This window comes from Elgaria multicarinata, chromosome 11 (assembly GCF_023053635.1).
Source record: "Elgaria multicarinata webbii isolate HBS135686 ecotype San Diego chromosome 11, rElgMul1.1.pri, whole genome shotgun sequence".
NCBI lineage: Eukaryota > Metazoa > Chordata > Lepidosauria > Squamata > Anguidae > Elgaria > Elgaria multicarinata.
In genome coordinates this window covers 26,028,074-26,053,238 of record NC_086181.1, presented here as the reverse complement: position 1 = coordinate 26,053,238, position 25,165 = coordinate 26,028,074, and the positions used below count along the sequence as shown (strand labels likewise).

General features: G+C 40.6%; 2 protein-coding genes across 2 annotated transcripts; both read right to left on the bottom strand.

Annotated features, from left to right (window-relative positions):
• Window positions 1-5,586: 5,586 nt before the first annotated feature.
• On the bottom strand, window positions 5,587-14,848 carry LOC134405587 (vomeronasal type-2 receptor 26-like). The gene is made up of 6 exons (XM_063136830.1): window positions 14,631-14,848; window positions 12,799-13,090; window positions 9,804-10,658; window positions 8,974-9,201; window positions 7,465-7,591; window positions 5,587-6,482 (listed from the first exon to the last, which is right to left on the bottom strand). Exons 1-6 carry the CDS (start codon window positions 14,846-14,848, stop codon window positions 5,587-5,589), a joined length of 2,616 nt encoding a protein of 871 aa, XP_062992900.1.
• Window positions 14,849-17,267: 2,419 nt separating this feature from the next.
• LOC134405586 (vomeronasal type-2 receptor 26-like) lies at window positions 17,268-25,130 on the bottom strand. Its single transcript, XM_063136829.1, has 5 exons — window positions 25,045-25,130; window positions 23,313-24,054; window positions 22,563-22,790; window positions 20,337-20,463; window positions 17,268-18,163 (listed from the first exon to the last, which is right to left on the bottom strand). The coding sequence occupies exons 1-5, from the start codon at window positions 25,128-25,130 to the stop codon at window positions 17,268-17,270; spliced, it is 2,079 nt and encodes a 692-aa protein (XP_062992899.1).
• Window positions 25,131-25,165: the final 35 nt, after the last annotated feature.

Below are 25,165 nucleotides of genomic sequence, written 5' to 3'. Positions count from 1 at the left end.
TATCTGTCTCTCATACAGACAATGAAAGAGTGGCAGGCATTGGAAAGAATGAACAGTTTTTATACTTCCGTCTCTCGGACGCGCATATTCAGCTAGCTTGGTCATTTCTGCTACTTTCCAGACTTTGCACAGCCATGAGTCAACATCGTTCAAAAGTGCTCTTTAACAGCTACAGATATGCATTCGTTTTGTCATAGACAGATTTCTAATATTGGGATAAAAACAAGATATACATTTGTTTACTTTCAGATTAAGTACTACTTGCAGTAGACATACTGAAACAGTGGGACTGAAGATGGTTATGATGAAATCATCCCGTTCATGGATCTGCTCTCACTATGTGTACATTTGGATCCACCCAATCAGTTTAAACAGCAAGAATAAGGAATGCTTGATGTGGTGGCAGCACTCATAGAGATAGATCATTAGATCAAAGACATTGAAAGATGTGTGTTTATGAATTTCTGCAAGTGTTTCTGTGCATAGGGCCTGAATATATTAATCAATCTTTAGGTGAACAATAATTGTTGCAGATAACTTTTAAGAAAGTACCTTTCATTGTGTCCTAAAGCAGGACTGCATTTTCTTAGTTAATATGAGAACATTGCAAAATACAGAAAAATTAGACATGTGAGTAGAGATAAAAATGAAAGAGAGTAACCACAGAAAAAATGGGTGTAACAGAGAAACTGGTGGAGGAAAGATGTGAAGATAGAAGGACAAAGAAATGGAAATGTGACCTGTGTTAAATTGGCTTTTCAAAATGTAAATGCATTATCAACAAATTCCTTTTTCATCTGAATAAAAGGGGATGTGTTTTCTTCAACATTCCCTTAATTGTAGTATATATGTATGTATAATTGTGGTTAGCAGTCCAGAAATGCTAATCTGCTGCGCCCAGCATAGCCTGGGCATGGGGAAGCGAATTGCGGGTGGGGGCGGAAGGAGGCTGCATGGAAGCCAGCCATAGGGTGGTGGACTCACGCCAGGGGAGAGGGGAGAGGACTCTGAGCCTATTTAAGGGCTCGGGCTCCTACTCTCTCCCTCTCTTCCAGAAAGCATCTCCCTCCCTTCCTGTAGGCAGTATGGGCTTGCTGGTTGCCTGTTCAAGGGGCCAAGTAGGATTTTTTGGTCATAAACTGAATTGGTTATGAGTTTTTTCACCTACTTCATACTGCAAGACAGCCCGGGGAATATTAAAAAGGTTGATTGGTTCAATTCGGTCACATTTATGGTGGGTAGGCAAGCATCTGAGCTTGGATAGGGTCGGTGAGCATTTCATGGCACCAAATTGTGAGGGATAATGCCTGAGGCTCAGCAGCTCCAAGCCCAGTGGCCCAGCTGCTGAGATAACAGTTACCCCTGAGTCCAACCTTTCTCACCCACTCAGAGCCCGGCGGCATGAGGAGGGGTGACACCGGAAGGCCTACCACCCCAAAAGGGGCAGCCAAGGGGAGGTGCCTCCCCTGTGGCACGGAATGCCTTGCCCTGGCTTACGCCATGCAGTTAGATGCCTGCTTAGGTTTCCCTATGCAGATCCATCAAATAAATGTTGGCCCTTCTTTAAACCCAACTACTTTGTGTCGCCTCTATTTCCACACTACACCTTCCCGCAATTCGAAACATACAAAAATAATAAGCTCACAGATAGTAGAAATACTAGACACCCTTATTTTAAAAGAACAATTTATATTTGCTGTCACCTCTGTATCAAGCCACTATTTGCTTCCTTCTTCACATTGGCATTAACATAAATGTGGCCACAGCCATACTGATGGAATATAATCCATCAAGAAATCTTTAACATAATATCAGCTGCTTCTCTGGAAGTGTAGACGATAAGGGAGCAATGATTTGCTGCCAAACTCCATCACAGATATTACAGAACAGGAGATGTTCTATGCTCTCTGAGGTGAGCAAACACTACCATATCTTTCCCAAAGCATTTGAAAGGATGCACATTGAACTGTTCCAGAGTGAAGGCCCTACAATATTTCCTACCATACACATTGCTCAAATAGGCAGGTAACATTTCACACACACCCGCATGGAATTACTAACAAACAAGAGGAGCAAGTTGAATAGGCCTGAACAGACAGGTTTTGAAAGGAAATACCACAGAGTTTCTGCATTATTCTAACTGTTGCAAAATCACATCCCATTTGAAAAAGAGAAGGGGGTGACCACACAATACAGTGAGATCTTAGAGCAACACATTTCATCCAAGCACTTGTAACCAACTTCAGGAAGATACAAAAGTAGATCTACAGCCCTCTTAAAGATTAAACTATACCTTTAAGGCACCCATCCAAGCATGTACATTCAAGGATATTGGTCCTGTGTTTATCAGTATACTTGTGTTTGGTACACATCTATGGATGTGCAAAAGGGCTCATTAAACTTTAATTTGATCAACATTACATCCTGAAGGCATTCTATTAATTAATATACAGCAGTCCCATAAAGGAGACATTAAACCCTTCAATAGCTGCAGGAGCAAAGAGACCCCTTTTCAGGTAGGCTGGATTGTATTAGTTCCTCTACAGCCTAATCCAATAAATCACTGCCCTGCAGCTCTAGAACTCTCTTCTGTAAACATTGTTCTGGTGATACAATAAATGGAAATGAAGTGAGTAAATAGTCAGTCCTTACACAAGTTCCTCCAATAATGGTGGAGGGGGTTCATCAGCAAAGTCTATTGGACTGGAGACGAAGGTACTGTAAGTAGCAATTCCACCAATGATGAGGTCTCCTGACTGATGATACTTGTGAAGTGGAGGGTAAGGTTTTCTGACCCTACAGTTGTCAATGTGAGCTTTGCATCCTATGCAAGCAAGCAGTAGCAGCAGCCAGTTCACTAAAACAATCATCCTCAGTATAAGAACAAATGTTCCCAGTACATACAGATTGCCTTATTCTCTTCTACAAAACTATGATTAAACTGTCCATGATTAAAACAGCCAGACTTGGATGATAGATTAATCTCCTGAATGGCCAGAAGCTGAGAATACTGGAGATTAGATTGCAGGAGTGGAGTCTACCAATTACATTCCTTGTGGAATGTAATTTAATGCATCCAATCTCCTCACCTATTCTGAGGTCCTTCTCCCTATCTGTAAATGTTACTGGTGATAGTTATGACATTGCTTGCAGTCTTTGCTGTTTATTTCTCTAGTGGCTACTGAAACTCCACTGGGTTTTTGAAAAGAAGCAGAATTAATCACTAACCTTTCAATAATTGGTGGTAATTACCAGATAATTGCTGATGAAGACCTGTTTGTCACATCTAAATATTTTTTCTTTCCTAGAAACTAGATAAAAAGTGAGGGACAACATGGCTTAGAATGGCCCACTGAATGGAATTGATAACGGAAATAATTGAGTCTGGTCTGAAATCAGAACAGAAATAAAGATGTTGGATGATGGAACTGGTCTTCGACTCTGTTAACTATGAACCCCACAACCTAGAATCTCTTCCAAACATATACCAAAGTTTTATGCTATATTTGTGCCATTTTGTTCCACCAACAACAACTCTGTATTGATACATCACACACCAAAACCAACAACTTTGTCATATCAACTCCAAACTGGTGCCAAAGATTTGTGGTAGTTCTGTGTCATTTTGTTCCACAAATCCCAAGTTTTATGCTGTAAAGGAGACTGGATTCAGGCAAGCTAGTCTTCCACTGGATTTTGCACAGATCCCCGGAATAATGCACACAGCTCACAATTTGGAGGTTTAAGCCCAATTTATTTTATTAGGAAAGAGGCAAGCAAACAGGATTAGCAACTAAAACTATGAATACATGCAGATATATATTGAACCCCAAAACCAGCAAACTAAAACTATGTTACAATATAGTCACCCAGCCATGGAGTCAGCCAGCTCAGGACAAAGAACCTATTTCAAAAGTATCCCTTTATAGAAACTATTTTCACTCTTCCCCCCACCCTTCGGTTCTCCCTGCGATGAGGTCTTTCACACTTCTCCTGAGATGTTAATTTCACTCAAGGTCACCTGGCCTGGCCCCAAGCAGTTCCAGGATGTACCCGTACGCCCACATGCAGCTGGCCGATTATCTCCCCGCTCCTAAAAATCATAACAATGGGACACTTTAACATTTTTACATTTGTTAAGAACAGTCATTCCATGTATGAATTTACCCCTTCCTTACATATGCCACCCGCATGAATTTTTATGCCACCTGCTCAGTTGTCACTAATGTTATAAAACATTTTAAAGCAGTAGTGTAGATCCTGCCTTGGTTCTTGAGGCTCAAATATCTGTCTGTGTCTATGGCCTGCTTTAATTTTTATGAACCACCCAGAGAGCTCCAGCTATTGGGCAGTATAGAAATGTAATAAATAAATAAATAAATAAATGCATAGGATTCCCTTATTTCCAGCCATTGAAGCATTTTTTATTAATAAAAATAAAAAAATAAAAATGAGCAATTTATTGCATGTTTGTGATTGGGGACTCACAGAAGTTTTCAGGTCCATTACATGACATCATCCATAACCAGGCCATTTCCTGTGCTATCACCTGGAAATCCCTCTTTGTAAGAACCACTTTTAATGTGGTAATTATCCAGACAAAAGTACAAAGGTCCTCCACTAAAATGGTGTTGTTTCAGTGGAAGTGAATGGAGCATGCTTAAGGGGGAATTCTTCAGTAGAAAAACATTGTTGCCTCTCTCCAATCATTTAATGTAGCTTATAAAAATAATGCAAAAGAATCAGGAAATACAAAGTCCCAGGGAAGCATGTGATTTCCCCTTAATATGGAGATATTCTTTATCACTAGTCAGCAGGGATATACGGTGAGAGGACTGCCAGTCTCTTGTATGATCACATGTTTTATGGGCTTGACTAATACTCTTGCAATTAAACTTGTTCCTGGCTGATAATATCAAGACTCATTTCTGGATTCTAGCATATGCTCCTGAGAATAATGATTTTTCCACAGAAGTTTTTGAAGCATTTTTGCTCCCCTCATCAGCCACAAGGACTCCCAAAGGGTAAATGTAAAAGAAATGACATAAAAGGAAACATGATGGGGAAGGAGAAGGAAAAAAGCTGCTTGGCATGAGTTTTTAAATTCCCATTTTTGTAATGATACTCTGAAATGGAAACAGTCAGAAATGACTACTGCTAGGTGACAAATAAAGAGGAAGATGCACCAAAGACACCTGGTCTTTCAATTGAGCCAATAAAGAGAATGGTTCTGCTTCTGTTCTCTCCCTCAGCTGTAGATTGGAGGAATGGATGAAAAAACATGCAATGATTCCTCTGAGAGATTGGAAACATTGGAATTTTCTAATTTAAATTTAAATTTTGAACTCTGCATCAAGACAATCTACTCAAAGGGAAGATAAGAGTAAACTATGGGGGCACCAGGTGAGTTATAAATTTTTTTACATGACTTCTGTAATCTAGGGAGACTTCAGAGATATGTGGGTAAGACATTTGAATGGCAGCTGCTGAGTGTGGAATAAGCAACAGAAATATTCTGCTGTGCATGCACACTCAGATCTAACTACAATATTTAGCAAACTATAGAGACAAATGAATTCTTCAATATTATCTTCTTATTAGCTGCTTCTTCTTATTCAGCTCAGGTCTAAATATAATAATGTAACATTTGGGGGAAAAGATGCAACCCAGCAACCCAAAGCTGGAGGCTAAGATGGAGAAGATCTCCACAGCTACCATGTATTTTCCTTTTGTGCTCAAGTAGGTGGGAACAAATGATAGCCAAACACTGCAAAAGACCAACATGCTGAAAGTGATGAACTTGGCTTCATTGAAACTATCAGGTAACTTTCTTGCAAGGAAAGCCACAGTGAAACTGATAATTGCCAGGAAGCTCAGGTAGCCCAAGACAGAATAAAAGATAGTCACAGAACCTTCATTACATTGCAGTACAATTTCTTCAGTCACTGAGTGCATGTCAACATCCAGGAATGGGGGAGAGGTTCCCAGCCACATGGCACAGATGCCTGCTTGGATGAGAGAGCAGGAAAAAACAATGGAGCTAGCCAGTCTTTTTCCCACCCATTTCCTCATGCTGGATCCTGGCCTTGTGGCCATGAAAGCTAAAACCACTGTAACGGTTTTTGCAAATACACAGGAAACAGCCACTGAGAAGGTCATGCCAAAGGCAGTTTGTCGGAGGAGACACGTCAACTTCTGAGGACGGCCAATAAATAGTAGTGAAGAAAGGAAGCAGAGGAGAATGGAGAAGAGGAGAGTATAGGTGAGACTCTGATTGTTAGCTTTGACTATGGGAGTGTTGTTGTGTTTCACAAATGTCCCCAGCACCACAGCTGTGATGAAAGAAAAGGAAAATGTCAAAAAGGCTAGACTGAGTCCCAGAGGTTCTTCATAAGACAAGAAGGTTACAATCTTGGGGATACAGAAATCATGATCCTTGCTTGGATAGTCTTTTTCTGGGCATTTGTTGCAGTCATTCATATCTGAAAAAGAAATGATATGGTCTTCATCTCACACATCTCAACAACCTGCTGTAATTCCTTCTCTTACACAGACAGGTCTTTTCTGTTTATAGCATGCTCGTGACTGGCTAATCATGGAAGTTTGTGGGGCTTTAAAAAAATGTGATGAATGACCAGGACGTCTTGCGTGGATCTGTTTGGAATTCCGTCATGAACAAAACCATTTTAAAGTGGTAACATCTAGAAAAAGCAGGATCTTCTGTCACTAGATGGCACTGTCACAATGCACCTGAACGCTGAATGGTTGGGAAATATTCAATTCAAACTACATGGTCACTCCGCTCTGCCCATATGTTTAAGCCCATGATAACCATGTCAAAAAGCAGGAAGCACAAATACCTCAGAGAAGCAATGAGTTTTTCCCTTAATGTAAAGACATCCAAAGTCATGAATGATGGCTGTGGTGTAGTGGCTAAGGTGTTGTACTGGAAGTTGGGGGATCTTGGTTCTAGTCCCCACTCAGCCATGGAAACCCACTGTGTGACTTTGGGTCAGTCACAGACTCTCAGCACAACCTACCTCACAGGGTTGTTTTTGTCAGCATAAAATGGAGAGGAGGAGGATTATGTACGCCACCTTGGGTTCCTTGGAGGAAAAAAGGTGGGAAATAAATGTGAAATAAATTTTAAAAATGGCTGCCTGATTTATATGAAAACGGGACAACCTTCTTATTAATTTATGCATGGAAAGGCAAAAGCCACAAAAAAGCCACAATTGACAACCCCATTGAAACAGTGGTGCTTAACATACATGCATGTTGGGATGGCTACATATCTTGGCTACTCAGAATGCATTGCATTTTTCATTGACTCTCTCTCTCTCTCTCTCTCTTTTGATCTTTTAAAAAATGGATGAAAAGTAACCCTGATGAAAGTTAGTTGAATACATTTGTATAAATTATATTCTGTTGTATAACTCTGTACAATTTATGCATATGACTTACTCTCCTGGTTTGCAATCTTTCCTTCTGGACATAGGATGCAGTCGTAGCAGCAAAATGGCTTTCCCTCTTTCACCTTCTTGTGAGTACCTGGATGGCAGCTCTCAACACACAGAGAAACAGGCTGGGTCTAATCAAGATATGAAATAGTGGAATGCTATAAGCTATTGTGACTTTTCTTTTTTAAAATAATGAATATATTTATTGTCTTTCAAAGTGAAGCCCCCTTAGGGTGGTTTTCAATAGGGGTTGGCAGAAGGTACATCAGGACCTACCAGTAGATCTCTGGGTTATTTAGTTTAGGTGAGGACATGCCATTCCCCACCTAAATTAAATTGCTGTGATGAAGAAAGCTTGAGAATACAAGCAGTGGATTGTTGTGTGAAAAGAGAACTCAGTTCAGTTCTGCTACTGGAAAGTAATTCCTAGGCTCAGAACATGCTCAGATACATCCTGTTCCTGTTCCTTTGGATTCTAATTAAAACAACAACAACAAGTAAATCTAGCAAGTAGGAAGCCTGCCCATCCCTGGTTAACAAGATAAAGTTAAAAAACAATAACATACATAAACATTAAATAATAGTGACAATAAATGCTTCACTTTATTTTTTTAATTATTTTTAAGGTTCAGCATTTCCTTAAAACTAAGCAGTGAAGAAGCCATGAACACATCCCATGGTAGAGTATTCCATATGAATGGATCCATCACTGGAAAGTCCATATCTCCTGTGCCAAACAACTGAATAGAACTACTGCCTTATAGTGGTACTATAGTGGTACTGCTATAAAGCAGCAGTGTGGCTCCTGCTTTTATATACTGCTTTCATACCGCTTTCGTAGTGGAATATCCTGCTTGGTGTAGATGATCCCTCAGTTCCTCTCTTAAGTCTCTTTATGCCACCTGTCACCTCCTCCATCCATCTCTCTTCATTCACCCCTTTCCCGCTGCTGCTTCCTCTTTCCATTTGCTCTGTCTTCCTCTCATGGTTGCCTGACACATACTGCTGATGTCATAGGTAAGGACTGGAGTCAGTTCTTTCCCCATGTCATGCTGCAATGGCTGGAAAGGTGGGGATCCTATGCATGAACTCCTCATGACATTTCACAAATTGCTAATGGAAGCAAATGGATGGCTCAACATCTTTGCAGCTACCTCTCTGTCCACTTCTTGTTGCAATAATGCAATTTGATTGGATCTTTAAGACAGTTGATTGTGATATTATGTATATTCAAAATACAATTGCATTCTCTTCTATTTATTTTTTGCAGCAGTTTCTCAGTTAAAAGGGGCAGGAATGTATGGGTCTTTGTTAATATTATCAAGCCACACTTTATCATAAGTAGTGCCATACTGGATCAGACAAAGGGTCCTTCCTTCAATTCACACATTATCTCTCCTTCATAAGTGTTTTTCAGAGTACAATGAAATTAGTCTTAGACATCCAGACAGATGATCAGTGCTCATTCATTCATATCTGGATTTCTTTCCAAATAGCGACAACTGAACCCTACCTGATTAAACCAGCTGTGCCATGTGATGGCATCCTCATCAATGGTAAATGCTTGGTCTACAGGAACATGGGGATCCATCCTTCCAATTCTTACTCTATGAAATGATTGATTGGAGAAAATAATCCAGTTGATTATATCCAATCCAGCAACTAGCTCCCCATTTTGATTAAAGGAAACTTTGTCATCTGCACTGTTATTGAACATGGTACCTTTCAGAAAGTGATGGAGCTAGAGTGAAAAAGTAACATACAAGGATTTAGAAAAGACCGAATTTAGACCATACTTTAGATCAACATCTAGCATTTATACCATTTTCTCAATTTTACTCTACAGGAGACCTTTGGGTCCAATCCAGACATTAAAAGCCCCTAACACTAGGGTCCACATTTCGATCTGGGTTTTCATTTATTTTTTTATTTTAATTAAAACATTTGTATACTGCCCAATGTCACTAGGATCACTAAGATATAACTGCTAGGTACAGATTTGAAATAATATTTGGGTCTTCAGACTAATAAATTCTAATAGCACTTGAAGAAAGATGTCATGAATAGTTTTCAGCTGGGAGAAGGCCTATGGACGAGGAGCTCATTCCTTACAATGCAGAGATTGCAGGAGGGAGGCTATATAGATCAGTAAGTACAACCATTTACACTTGTCACAGAGGAAGTTCACAGGCCACAAAAGAAAAGCAGAATGGCTGTGTAAAATTGGGACTATTCCATGATTTCTAGGTGGAAGAAAGAAAGGAAGATGATTTTTAATGTAGGAAGACTTTGGGACCACCCAATATGCCCTACCCTGCTAAATGACGATCTCTGGCTGATTACCTGCCAAAACTGTAGATTCTGAAGCTTGCACCCTCCTCTGTTCAACATTGCTCCATGCTTGGTTCTCAATAAATACATGGCATGTAGAGCATGGGCCACAGCATAGACAGCATTGTAGATGCTGTAGCTGTGGCCAGTCATGCCCATTTCAAAAAATGATCTAGGAAGGCTCTCCAGCTTCTCTTCCCCTGTGCAAATGTCTCCATCCACATTGCCCACAATGCTATCTGGGAATACACAGCCAAAGGCCTGTTGCCAAAACTCCCCGATAAAACCATCTTCTTCAGTGTTAGAAGGGTTTCTGCTCTCAAGAAATTGCTGAAATCCTAGTAGGTCACTGTAGTGGATTCTGAAGGAGATAGTGCCATGGAATATCCCTGTATCCCAGTTCCTTTGAAGGACAAATGAAGTGAAGTCCATCTGGGATGTCGTAATCCATACCTTTGCATTCTTTGTCATGTGCTCTTGTTCAGATAGATATGGAAGCCATAGAAAGTATGCCATAGAATAAGATTCTGTATATGCCACCACAATGTTGGCTTTGCTGACCATCACTTTGTCATGTATTTTTGCTCCCTGGTGTAGCACAGCATTAATTTCAGTGACAAAACCTATTTTGGCAAGTATTTCTATGAAGGCAAAACAGACACCCCTCTTAGAAAATAGTGGAATGACAATTTGCAGAAATCGTTCTCCATTGTCATTATCTGTAACAATGACCCCAATCCACCTCCAACTGAAATGGAGGAGCAAAGAAAGAATCCCCTCATACTGAAGGGCTTCCTGAGGGGCCATCTGGTAGAAGGGAAGGCCTGGAGTTTTAGCATTCATAATGGGAGCAGAGCCATAGATGAGCTAAGGAGAGATTTGGGGTAGGGTGAAAGGCAATAGTAAAAACATTTCCAAATTCAGTATACTTTCAAAACAATGTTCATACATCTAATACCAATAGCAATAGGCATCTTGTTGGCCTCTCGAGGAACAGAATATTGTTTCAGATAGGCTTTTAGTTTCAAGCAGTGGATGTATTAATACTTTTAACAATCCCATAAGGTAAGTGGGTTTTATTTTCCCCGTCATACATATATTTCTTATTTGTGGTAATAGTGGCTGACCTACAGTCATTTTGTGAGCTCATGGTTGAGCAAAAACCATCTTTGATTCTAGTATAGAAAGTGATTCCTGGCTTTATGGATGCCAAAATGTATATATTAAATTAATATTAATAATAAAAAGAAAGAAAGTGATGCCTGGCTTTCTGCAGTAGTAATAGATTAATCTATCAGTTGTGCTTCCTATAAAGTAAGCATTTTGTCAAGTATGTGGTCATCCTATCCCACATTTCTACATCAGTTTCTGCTGGGGCTGTGAATTCTGGATTTCAGTCAGAATCAGGCAGAACTCCGAAGGAGCTATGCATACTGCAGAATGTGGTCCAGTGACTGTGATCATGTACATGCCTGGCTTGATGCTCCAAGTATAAAATGCTCTGCTTTGTTTTAGAATCAGAAGAAATGATGCTGCAGTGAGCAGAACAGCCTTGTTGACCCTTGGACTGTTTATGCTGATCCCACGGATGAAACTGGTCTGGTTTGCTGTTAGGATGGTCATTTTGGTGGGTTCTGTATCAATGGCTTTGAAATTCAGCCCTAGCTGTACTACTTTTCAAAGTTAACAAATTTTAATTACCCAACTAAAAATGCAGCAAATGCCAGCAGTGGCTGTTAATGTTCATTTCATTTTTGGTCTTGGTTGGGGAAGTTCCATGGAAGATGACTGTCCCCTATTGCTATGTATCTCATGGTGCAATATTGGGGTGGTCTATTGTGGGGGAATGTGGAGTGTGGGAAATAACGAGATGAAGGCAAGATTGGGATTTAAACAGGGTCAAATTTATTAATAGATCTGCAGAAAGGGTAAACCTAAGTGGGCATCTTCTGGCCTCATGCCATGGTTTTATCGGGTGAGACATCCATTATTAATAGATCTGCAGAAAGGGTAAACCTAAGTGGGCATAATCTGGCCTCATGCCATGGTTTTATCGGGTGAGACATCCATGGCCTGAGAGTGGGAGATGGAAGGGCTTAATCCCTGAACACAGAGAAGCATTGTTCAGATGTTTATATAGCAACATATCTTATGTAGGGATGGACAGATCTGTCAAGTTTGCTTCCAATCAGTTTCTCATTTTTCCAACCTTCAATTCAATGCATTCTATTCCCTTGTCCTATTCTTTTAAAATAAACAAATCTAAAATTGTTTGTGTGTATTTTAATGTGTGTTTCTCTGAACATATCTACTTTTGAAAGCACTACCCCTATTATTCACATTTTTGGCATGCAGTTTTTGAGATGTGAATTGCAAAATTTGGAAAGTTGTGAATATCAGTGCATAGCTGCCTTCTAATTTGTGTGAAGGTTCAGGAGGTGTGAATTTACTAAGCTCATATTTAAATCTGGACCAAATGAATTTCTTAGCTATCCCTAGTCCTGAGCAATCATGGTAACAGCACACAAATAGGTTGTCATTATCTCCTCTGAGCCCTCCCTCTCACCTTGATGCATGCTAGTTATTGAGATTACGAGCCATTGGCTGTTTCTAAATTTGAAAAATCAGAGTTCACTTTGTATGGTGGGTTTCATTCCTATGGATGCTCTGGGATTGTAAATGAGCATAGCTATGCAGAAATGGATCCTGAACACACCAGTAATTATGAAGAGGGATTAAATGAAAACAAAGAAAAGAATGAAGAAGAGTGGGTGGTTTTTTTAAATAAATGTAATACTACATGGATGTTCTCCTGTTTCAGTTCCATGAATATCCAGATTATAGCCCTTAATTAGAGGCAATATATAAATGCTTGGCCAGATAAGACATCAGAAGAAGAAAAAGAAGGAAGAGGATCTGACCAAAAAGATAAAATGATACTGGATAGAAAAGAAGGGTGAAAGTCATGGTAGATTCCCATACATTTTCCCATACTCAAATAACCTACCTGTGGAACCTTATGTATATCCAAGACATTTGCCACATAAAGGGAGATGTCAGAGTCCAGTCCCCCAATAACTGCTGTTAGCTTATTCTGGATATCACATACATAGTTAGGTACAACATTTTCCAGTGTAGTCAACAGTAGCATTGTGGCATGATAGGTCTTCCTTGCATTGTCATAGCTATCATAGATGTGGAAGCCCAAGGTAATATTGGGTAAGATCTGAGGGTTTTCATTGATTTCCTTTATTGCAAATGCCAGGGCCAGGATGTGCTGGTAATGCTTTGGCAATACCCTACAAAAGGAGTGGCATTTAATATCACAAGTATATTTCAACTTAGATTAAATATGGACATTGTGTTCTGCATCATTATGTGCTCAACTTCATCACATGACTCTCCTTTAGTATCATGAGTCAACATCATTCAAAAGTGCTCTTTAAGACCTATATATATATATATTTTACTTTCATATTTATTCATGCTCGCAGTAGACATACTGAAATCAGTAAGACTAAAGATAATCATTACAAAATCATCCTATTAATGGATCTGCTCTAAGTATGTGTACATTTGGATCAACCCAATCAATTTAAACAGCAAGAATAAGGAATTCTTAATGTGGTGGGAGCATTCATAGATAGTTCATTAGATCATTGACAGGTGTGTATTTGTGTGTTCTTAATAAATATGAGGAAACTACAAAATACAGAAAAGTTAGACGTGAGTGGACATACAAATGGAAGACAGTAACCATGGAAAAACAGGTGTAACACAGAAACTCGTGGAGGCAAGATGTGAAAGTAGAAGAGCAAAGAAAAGGAAATATAAAAAGGTGTAAAAGGGATTTTGAAAATGTAAATTATTTTCAACAAATTCCTTTTTCATGTGAAGAAAAGGGAATGTGTTTTCTTCAACATTCCCTTAATTGCATTATGTATGTATGCATATATAATTGTGGTAAGCAGTCCAGAATTAAAAATGTACAAAATCAATAAGCTTACAGATACTAGAAATACTAGACATCCTTAAACATATCATTTTAAAAGAACAATTGATACAAGCTGTCTCCTCTATATCAAGCCACTAATTGCTTCCTAGTTCACATTGGCATTAACATGTGAGGAAAAGGGAATGTGTGTTCTTCAACATTCCCTTAATTGTATTATGCATGTATATATTCATATGGAATTACTAAAGGTTTTTTATATGGAATTAAGTCAAATGGGATGTGAATCTGCAATAGCTAGCAAAATGCAGAACCTCTGGGATGTTTCTTTTTCAAATCTTTCTACTCAAGCAAATGCAAGTTGCTCATCTCGTTCAAAAGAAAAGAGGGTGACCACACAATACAATGAAGTCTCTGAGAAACACATTTCATCCAAGTACTTGTAAACTAATCAGCCTCAGAAAGATAAGAAAGCAGCCCTACAGACCTCCTAAAGAGTAAACTATACCTTTAAGGCAGCCATCCAAGCATGTACATCCAAGGACATTGGTCCTGTTTCTATCAACGTAGTTGTATTTGGGACACATCTATGGTTGTGCAAAAGGGCTCATAAAACTTCAGTTTGACCATCATTACATCCTGAAGACATTCCATTAATCAATATATAGCAGTCCCATAAAGTAGCCAAGTGCCTATTTTAGAATTAAAGCCTTTAAGAGCTGCAGGAGCAAAGAGACCCCTTTTTAGATAGACTGGATGGATGGTATTATTTCCACTACAGCCTAATCCAATAAATCACATCTCTGCATCTCTAGAACTACCCTTAGTAAACATTGTTCTGGCGATACAATAAATGGAAATGAAGTGAGCAATAAGTCAGTCCTTACACAAGTTCCTCCAATAATGGTGGAGGGGGTTCATCAGCGAAGTCTATTGGACTGGAGACGAAGGTACTATAAGAAGCAATGCCCCCAATGAGGAGGTCTCCTGGCTGATGATACTTGTGAAGTGGAGGGTAAGGTTTTCTGACCCTACAGTTGTCAACGTGAGCTTTGTGTACCATGTGAAGAAGCAGTACCAGAAGCAAGTTCACTAAAACAATCATCCTCACTAAAACAATCATCCTTCCCTGTACACAGAGATTGCCTTATTGTCTTCTACAAAACTATGATTAAGTTGTCCATAATTAAAACAGCCTGACCTGGATGATAGATGAATCTCCTGAATGGCCAGAACCTGGGAATATTGGAGATCAGATTGCAGGAGTGAAATCTACCAATAAGGGTGGTCCTTGTGGCATATAATGTAATGCCTCCAAGATCCTTACCTATTCTTAGATCCCTCTCCCTACCTGTAAATGTTACTGGTGGTAGTTATGACATCCCTTACAGTCTTTGCTATTTGTTTTTCTAGTGGCAACTGAAACTCCACTGGGTTTTTGAAAAGCAGCAGAATTAATCACTAACCTTTTGATAATTTAAGAGGGTGGCAATTACCAGATAATTGCTAATGAAAACCTGTTTGTCACATCTAAAGAATTTTTCTTTCTCTACAAACTAGATAAATAGGAAGGGATAATATGTCTTGAGATGGCCCACAGAAAGGAATTGATAACAGAAATACTTGAGTATGGTCTGAAATCTGAGAAGGAATGAAGATGTTGGATGATAGGACTGGTGTTCGGCCCTGTTAGCTATGAACCCCACAACCTAGAATCTCTTCCAAACATACTGTATGCCAATATATATATATTGCTAGATTTGTGCCATTTTGTGCCACAAACCCCAAGTTTTGTGCCCACCCTCCAATACTGAAAATGACATACCCTTAGATGTGGTCTGGTGAATGAGGGGAAAAAATCACATTCTCAGATCAACTCCAAACTGGTACCAAAGGGTGCTTGTTTTGTGCTGTTTTGTGCCACTAATCCCAAGTTTTGTGCCACTACCACCAACTGTGAATCAATACATCAAGTGCGGGTTCAGAGGAAACACACCAAAAAGCCAACATTGTCATATCACCTCCAAACCAGTGCCAAAGTTTTGCTCTAGTTTTGTGCTATTTTGTGTCACAAACCCTGAGTTTTGTGTCACCACCCAAATTGTGAAATTATCATACCGTTAGGAGTGGTCTCTTGAATGAGAAAAAAAATCACATTCTCAGATCCACTCCAAACTAGTGCCAATGGTTTGTGCTAGTTTTGCGCTGTTTTGTGCTGCAAACTCTGAGTTTTGTGCCACCCCCAAAGCCTGAAAATGACATACCCTTATATGTTGCCTAGTGAATGAGAAAAAGAGGAGAAATGCAGCAGGGGGAAATGTGCAATTTCTCCAACCTTGAGGAAGTCACATTTCTAAAAAAAAACCAAACTCATACACACATCAATGGACACCTTAAATGCTCTTTTAATAGGGACTTTAAGGCCCCCATCAAAATGAGGGAGGGAAAGAAACATAATTTCCCCAAGGCTGGGGAAATTGCTCATCCCCCCACCCCCACTGTGTTAATGATGGCCAAAGGAGAAAGGGTGTAGGACAGGGAGGAACTGTTCTGCCTTGACATCCGTCCCTTCTAGCATTGGGATAAAAATCCACAGGGTGTGTCCGCCTGGGCCAATGAGGGTCGGATGTGATGGCATCAGCTGCCCTCTTGGGCCCAGGCAGACTTTTGCCCCAAAATCATCAGTTAACAACTGTAGATAGTGTGCTTGCCTCAGCTAATGATGGTCTTGAAAAAGAGTGCAACTGGGGGACACATAAGTGTTGGGAAGATGATACATTTATTTATTTATTTATTTATTGCATTTCTATACCGCCCAATAGCCGGAGCTCTCTGGGCGGTTCACAAAAATTAAAACCATTCAAAGTATAAAACAACAATATAAAACCATAATATAAAATACAATATAAAAGCTCAACCAGATAAAAACAGCAGCAATGCAAAATTACAAATTTAAAACCATGTTATTTAAAATGTATAGATTGTTAAAATGTTGGGAGAATAGAAAGGTCTTCACCTGGCATCTAAAAGCATATAATGTAGGTGCCAAGCGAACCTCCTTAGGGAGCTCATTCCACAGCCGGGGTGCCACAGCAGAGAAGGCCCTCCTCCTGGTAGCCGCCTGCCTCACTTCCTTTGGCAGGGGCTCACGGAGAAGGACCCCTGAAGATGACCTTAGGGTCCGGGCAGGTACATATGGGAGGAGGCGTTCCTTCAGATAACCTGGCCCCAAGCCGTTTAGGGCTTTAAATGTCAATACCAGCACTTTGAATCGGGCCCGGACCTGGACTCTACTACATGCACATTCTTTGGCCAAAAAATGTTCTCAGAGCAGTTCACAAATCAATAACAAATAATTCAGACTCTTTTTTTTTCTTTTTAATTTAAGGGTAATGAAGATGTTTGAGAAAGATTTATGTATGGCAGCTGCTTAGGGGGAACCCTTACAAATATTCTGCAGTGCATACACACTTCTCCATATTATAAACTTCAGAAAAATATAAAGACACTTAAATTATTCAACATTATCTTCTTATTAGCTGTTCCCTTTTGTTCAGCTCAGGTCTCCAAACAATAATATAACATTTGGGAGAAAAGATGCAAACCAACAAACCAATGCTGGAGGTCAATATAGAGAAGATCTCAACAGCTACCATGTATTTTCCATTTGTGCTGAGATAGGTGGGGACAAACAATAACCAAACACTGCAAAACATCAACATGCTGAAAGTGATGAACTTGGCTTCATTGAAACTGTCGGGTAACTTTCTTGCAAGGAAAGCCACAGTGAAACTGACAATTGCCAGCATGCCCATGTACCCCAGGACAGAGTAAAACATAGTCACAGAACCATCATTACATTCGAGAATAATTTCTTCAGTCACTGAGTGCGTATCAACATCAGGGAATGGGGGAGAGGTTCCCAGCCATATAGTACAGATGCCTCCTTGGATGAGGGAGCAAGAAAGAACAATGGAGCTAGCCAGTCTTTTCCCCACCCATTTCCTCATGCTGGATCCAGGCCTGGTGGCCATAAAAGCCATGACCACAGTTATGGTTTTTGCTAATACACAAGAAATAGCCACTGAGAAGATGAGTCCAAAGACAGTTTGTCGGAGGAGACAGGTCACCTTGTGAGGCAGGCCAATAAATAGCAATGTGCAAAGAAAACAAAACAGGAGGGAGATGAGCAGAGTGTAGGTGAGGTTCTGGTTATTGGCTATGACTATGGGGGTATTGTGATGCTTCATAAATGTCTGAAGCACCAGAGCTGTGACGAAAGAAAAGGAAAATGCAAAAAAGGCTAAACTGAGTCCCAGAGGTTCTTCATAAGACAAGAAGGTTACAATTCTGGGGATACAAAAATTCTGCCCTTCGCTTGGATAGTCTTTTTCTGAGCATTTCTTACAGTCATTCATATCTGAAAAAGAAAAGGAGTGGTATTCAGATCACAGAAGAACATGCCATAAATTTCAGCAATGATCTGTAACTGATCCTCTCTCATACACAGACTTAGGGCCTTGCTAGACCAGGCCGAAGGCGGGGCGACGGCGCGCTAACTTTAACGCATGCCGCCCCACCTCCTAGACAGCTGACGCGCAGGGACTCCGAAAGCCCTGCAGCGTTGGCCATTTTTTTTGTTTTGTTAAAGGGGCCACGTGCACCCCGAAGACTCCGGACAAGGTAAGTTTTTTTTTTTACTTAAACCCCCCCAATCCGGTCCTGATCCCTTCCCATGCCTCCTGCCCACTCTTTCCCCGCCCTCCCTCCCCATCCCCCGTGTCGCCCTCCGCCATCCCCCGTGTCGCCCATCCTCCCTCTTCCTCTCTGTTCCGTGTCGCCCGTCCTCCCTCTCCCTCGCTGTCCCGTGTCGCCCATCCTCCCCCACCCTCCCCGTCCCCATCATCACCCTCTGCCATCCCCTGTGTCACCCTCCGCCCCCCCTTGCCGTCGTGTGTGTCGCCCTCCGCCCCCCCTCGCCTTGCCGTCGCTTGTGTCGCCCTCCGCCCCCCTATCTCCCCTCCCCCAGGATCCCCCCGGCCCGATGGGCACAGCGCTTGTAGCGCTGTGCCCAGTCCGTGGCTTTTCCCAGCTACTCGTGAGTAAGCGAGTAGCAGCAAAAAGCCACGGACCTTCCTAGATGTTCTGCAGCCCCGGCCTTAGGCCGGGGCTGCAGAAAAGGCGCGCCATAAGCGACTTCACTTATGGCGCGCTAAGGGAGGCTTCAGTGTGCCTTGAGCCCGGATTCCCCTGTGCGTCATCTGGATGCACAGCAGGGAAACTGGCTCTCAAAGCGTGCTAAGGCCTCGTCTAGCAACGCCCTTACTCTCTTCAACTCAGAGAATATTGACAATGCTGATATTGTGAAATGTGATTTAACTGTATTAGTGTAGGGTCAACAATATCATATTCAATTCCACAACTTCCTTTAATTTTCACTGATGAGTCTGTTAAGAGCAATTTTTAAGTGCACTTCTTCCCAGAAATGATTTGTTTTGTGTGGTTCCAAAAGAGTGCACATTTTTAGATCGTATGTGTTTTAACATGAATCTACTACTCGATTAAAGCACATTTATGCACATGAGAATTAAAAAAGAAAGCTCAGTTCAAAATGGTGTATTTAATGAGTTGCAGTGAAGATGTAAGAGATCATTTTTAAAAATGAATTTCTGTAGATTCCCCATATCCTTAATTTCACATCCCTAGTTTTGAGCTGTGTGGGTTTAAGGAACATCTATCTTGTGTTTTAAAAACAGAGATTTGGTAAGTCAGCTGAGGAGATAATACTCAATTTGCTTCATGTTCCATCAATGTGAAAGTGCTGCTGAGGTGTTCTGCTCAGCAAAACTTTCTGTGCTTTGCAAGCTGCATTGGTGTGGGATGGTGATATCCCACCCTCAGCTTTTAGATACATGAAGTAGAGGTGGAGGTTGGGGTGATTCCTCACTGAGCATCTTGTATGTGCAAAGTTGCTGAGATGGTAATTATCTATCATCAGGTCAGAGGGAGCAATGAGCAACTCAGCAACCATGCATTTTTCAGTGCTTAGTACAACTTTCTGGAGCTTCATTTCTGCTGCCCAATTTCCTGCACACACTGATCCGGAGAACATCAGTTCAAGGAAAGATCTGTATTTGCTGTGATTTGGGCCCCCAGAAAAAAGGAGAGCTCTTTCCAAGTTGCTAACGCTGTGTGCTGAGCTTTCTTTTTATTGTTATGCTGCATCCATTTTCTATTAATAAAATGTAATTCCTTTCGCAAGTGGTCTAGGTTCATCTTGGTATTCCAAAGAACCTATATTGACTGGTTCCTGCATAGATCAGGCCTGCATACAATATCATGAGAACTATCCATCATCTGGCAACTTGGAATGCATTGCAATTTTTATAGGATGAATATATTTACACTTCCCAGTTGCCAATGACCACTCAAAAACACAAGACGTATCAGATTCTTCCTCTTCCTGTAGCATTCAGCCCCTCCTTACAAAAATCCAAGCACCGAAAAAAGTAACCATATATGAATAATATACAGAGGTTTTGGTTACACCCATTCTGTTTTATAACTCTGTACAGTATATGGATGTTTCTTACTCTCCTGGTCTGCAATCTTTCCTTCTGGACATTGGATGCAGTCATAGCAGCAAAATGGCTCCCCCTCCTTCACTTTCTTATGAGATCCAGGAACACAACTTTCAGTGCAGAGGGAAATAGGCAAGGACTAATCCATGAAGAAAAAAGAAAAGAAAAGAAAAGTAAAAGCAGAATGATTAAAAAAAAGAAGAAACAATAATGAACTTGTAATACTTTTTGGGCCCTACTGTGCATTAGAAACAAGACACAACCTTTTTGGAATGTATCGGCTCAACAGGGAGCATTTGGCATGATATAAGCTATTTCTATTCTTTATTAAATCATGAAAACATTATTACCTAAGATGCCTTTATACTGCCTTTTGAAGTGAAAGGTGGCTTACATGGACTAATTATAAAACAATAATACAATTCATTAAAACAATACATAAAGCGTAAAACATTTAAAATGAAAGAAAAAACTCAAGTTTATGAAAGAAAGATGAGCTTTCATTCGAAAATAGACAGGGATATCCAGGTCTTAAAGGCCCATTTATAAACACTCAGGGAGGGGGCCATGCATACATCCCATGGTAGAGTATTCCATACAGCTGTGGGATCACTACAGCAAAGGCCCTATGCCTAGTGCTCAGCAACATTATGGATCTTTCTGGTGGGCACTTCAGCCATATTCTTCTCAGTATCATCTTCCATTATCTTCTCCTTTGCTATCTCTCTTATTTTCTCCTTTTCTATATATCCCCTTAGATGTTACAGGCCAAATCTGGTCCTCCTGGAGTCTTAGCCTGGCCATCCAAGGATTCCCAGGTGGGTACATCACCTTTTCTTTATCACCCAACTGACCGTTGGGTGATAAAGACTGACCATCTTCACCTGACTGACCATTTTTAGCTTTTGAATGTTTTTCCCCACCCAGTTCTAAAAGATTGAAATACTTTCTCTAAAGTTCAGTTACTGGAGCTAATGATAAAATATGGTGGTATTTAGGCCACAACCTGTTTGCATTTAGCCCTGCCCACCACTGGAATGTGGCCCCCAAGAGCTTATTGGAAATTGAATTCAGACCTCAGCCTGAAATAGGCCTTAGCACTGCAGATGCTTCTTTACCTGACCGTTTGTTCTCCATTTCTCCCTTCAGTCTCCTGATGCCTCCTTTTGCCTCCTCCATTCACCTGCTTTCATTCACCCTTTCCTCTCCCCTCCAGTCTGTTACTGTGTCTCTCCAGCCTAATCTACACCAAGCAGATATTGCACTATGGAGGAGGTATATAAAAGGCAGGAGCCACACTCCTGCTTTATAGCAGTATTGAAGTGCACTGACAAGTGTTAGGGCCCATTGACAGAATCCATATATCACTTTCATATTGCTATATGCTGCTTGGTATGGCTCCTGCATTTTATATACTGCTTTCATACTTCTTTCACAGTGAAATGTCCTGCTTGGTGTAGATTAGGCCTCCATTTGACTCGTTGTTCCGTCTCCATTCCCACTCTTACATTCCCCATCTCCAGTTTGCCTTCTGCCTCCACTTTGAGTGATATATGGCAGTCTGGGTATCACCTACATGCTTCCAAATCACCCTGTGATATCTTCATATCAATCATATGAGATCAGAGTGGGTGGGAAAATGGATCTAGATCTAGCAGCTTTCTACAATTATCTAACATAAGTAAATGCATTGCATGAAAACACTGCAGTTATTATTTCCTTGTGTCACTTCTTTGCTCACCAACTAAAACAGGCAAAAATGCCTGATGGGATGGCATCAAGTCTTATGGAGGCTTCAACTAGACATTGTGAAGAGATGCAGGGAATACACACATATGAGAAGTGGAGATGCATTTAAGGTATCATCTTATTCTGGTTGTATGGTTAACATGAAACCTTGAGCTGCCTTGAGTGCCATTTTTCTTGGTAGGAATGTGGGGTACAAATCAAATCGATCAATTAATGTATTCAAAATGTTAGAAATATAATTACAATTTTAATTTTTGGAATTTAATTTCTCAGTGAACAAAGCCACTGGCACGGCAGAAAATTTGGATCCTCATTTGTTTTTTGAATTTACACCGGATCTTTTCTTCAATTAAAAACAAAAACAAAAACAGTCTTTCTTAAGTGTTTATGATTGGCCAGTGGAATTAATTTTAGGCCTCAGGAGAGATAATTAGGGATAATTCATTCAGAATTAGGTCTCTTTTCACATAGTTGACCATTGGTCCCCACCTGGTTAAACCAGCCATGCCATGATATGGCATCCTCATCAATAGTGAATGCTTGATCTAGTGGAGCCTCAGGATCCATCTTCCCAACTTTCACCCTATGAAAAGATTGGTTGGAATACATAATCCAGTTGATCACATCCAATCCTATGACCAGCTCCCCATTCTGGTTGAGGGAAATCTTGTCCCCAGCACTATTGTTAAATGAGATACCTTTCAGAAGATGATGGAGCTAGAATGAAAAAGAAAAGACAAACATTGAGAAAAGGCTGAATTAGGGTCTTTCAGACTAATGTATAATGGCATCAGTGACCTCTGGTCATGGGGCTCATCTACACCATGCAGGATATTGTACTATGAAAGTGGTGTATAAAAGGCAGGAGCCACACCAAACATGATATAGTACTATAAAAGCGGTATATGGTATATGTCTATGAGCCCCAACCGTTGTCAGTGAACTTCAATACCACTATAAAACAGTAGTGTGCCTCCTGCCTTTTATATACCACTTTCATACCACAATATCCTGCATGGTGTAGATGAGGCCATAGATAATTTTCAACTAGAAAAAGACTTATGGATGAAATGCTCATGCTCTACACTGGTCATAACATATATTCCCAAAGCACCAAGACGAAAGCATTCCATCATTTCTAGAAAATATAGGATGAGAAAAAAATTAAACAGGAAGAATCTGGGAGAGAGCAATGTGCAAAATATAATCCCTGCCACATGAGGATAAATAGCCCATTACCCGCCAAAACTGTAGATTCTGAAGCTTGGGTCCTTCTCCCTCCAGCCTTGCACCAATGTCAGTTCTAGATGAGGACATGGCATGTAGAGCATGGGCCACTGCATAGACAGCATTGTAGATGCTGTAGCTGTGGCCAATCATGCCCATTTCGAAGAACGATTCAGGAAGGCTCTCCAGCTTCTCTTCCCCTGTGCAAATGTCTCTGTCCACATTACCCACCATGCTATCTGGGAATACACAGCCGAAGGCCTGTTGCCAAAAGTCCTGGATAAAACCATCTTCTTTAGTTCTGGAAGGATTTCTGCTCTCAAGAAATTGCTTAAATCCTGGCAAGTCATTGGAGTGGATTCTGAAAGATATAGTGCCATGGAATATCCCTGTATCCCAATTCCTTTGAAAGACAAATGTAGTGAACTCCATCTGAGATGTTGTGATCCATACCTTTGAATTCACATTATTTGTCATGTGCTCTTGTTCAGATAGATATGGAAACCAAAGAAAGTATGCCATGGAATAAGATTCTGTGTAGACCACCACAATGTTTGTGTTGCTGCCCATCACTTTATCATGTATTTTTGCCCCCTGCTGTAACATGTCATTAATTTCAGTGACAAAACGTAATTTGGGAAGTCTTTGTATGAAGGCAAAGCAGACACCACTTCTAGAAAATAGTGGCATGACAATTTGCAAAAATCGCTCTCCATTGTCATTATCTGTAACAACAACCCCAATCCACGTCCACCTAAAATGGAGGAGCAAAGAGAGAATCCCCTCACACTGAAGGACTTCCTGTGGGGCCAGCTGGTAGAAGGGAAGGCCTGGAGTTTTTGCATTCATGATGGGAGCAGGGCCATAGATGATCTAAGAAGAGAATGTCAATTAGAATTGTCGTTATATAGCCATTCCACTTCCAAAGGAATGTACATGCATCAAATACTTATTATCCATGCACTTGTGGTAGCAAGACAACAATGGAGGCTATTGGCTCCCATGTCAGTGGGGTGGTGAAATCACCCTGAGTTTCAATTAGAACCAGTTAAAACTCCAAGGAACTATCCAAGGTGCTGATCCCATTTTGGGAATAGGGTTCCACAAGTCGAATAGATCCTTTAGAGTTCTGAATGGGTCTGACTGAAAGCTGGAACAGAATCACTGCCCCCATTGAAATGAGTGCCAGCAGACTCCACAGTAAGATAGTCCTTTTGTGAAATTCAGCATAGCTGTTATGCTAAACTATCCTTTAAGGTAAGTCAGTATTATTGTTCCCATCACACAAATTAAGGACTGTGGACAAATCGTTCTGCTTTCTATAAAATTATCCATTTTTCAATCACAGGTTCATTCTGACCGGCTTCTGGATATGCAAACTAATATAGGATTGATCATCAAGGGCAACATGGATTGCAAAGTTACACTGTTTTTTAGGATGAATTGCTTGGCTACTTATAATGCTAGAGAGTAGAGGACACTCTAGACCAAAGACTGTGATGCTCACTCTAAGAATAGTACCATGATAAATGCATTTGCCCCACTGAAGCTGAGAAGCCTATACCCAAAAGGTGCACACCACATGTATGCATTCCAAAGACAAAAGAATCTTACACTAAACAAATTCCAAGGAGAAGCCAGTTCTTATCACCAAATCAAGTTTCAATCTAGCCAATTAGCTGTGTTTTTGTTTGTTTTGTTTTGTGTGCTTCTGCTAGAGAAGACCCCTCCCAGAACCACCCACTTCTTTGTGAGTTCCTTCACATCCATGTCTATATCTGCCTGGAGAAGCCCATCCATCTCTCGCTTGCCTTTCTTCTCTTGGGACATGCTACCCACTCTTCCCTCCCTTGACCTAGCCTTGC

Coding starts and splice junctions, on each gene's coding strand:
- LOC134405587 (XM_063136830.1), bottom strand. CDS start 14,848: ATGATTGTTTTAGTGAACTTGCTTCTGGTACTGCTTCTTCACATGGTA. Junction 13,091..14,630: donor CCATTATTGGAGGAACTTGT/GTAAGGACTGAC, acceptor CTCCTTTTGTAG/GGTATTGCCAAAGCATTACC. Junction 9,202..9,803: donor AGAATCTACAGTTTTGGCAG/GTAATCAGCCAG, acceptor TTTTCACTCTAG/CTCCATCACTTTCTGAAAGG.
- LOC134405586 (XM_063136829.1), bottom strand. CDS start 25,130: ATGTCCCAAGAGAAGAAAGGCAAGCGAGAGATGGATGGGCTTCTCCAG. Junction 22,791..23,312: donor AGAATCTACAGTTTTGGCGG/GTAATGGGCTAT, acceptor TTTTCATTCTAG/CTCCATCATCTTCTGAAAGG. Junction 18,164..20,336: donor AAAGATTGCAGACCAGGAGA/GTAAGAAACATC, acceptor TTTCTTTTTCAG/ATATGAATGACTGTAAGAAA.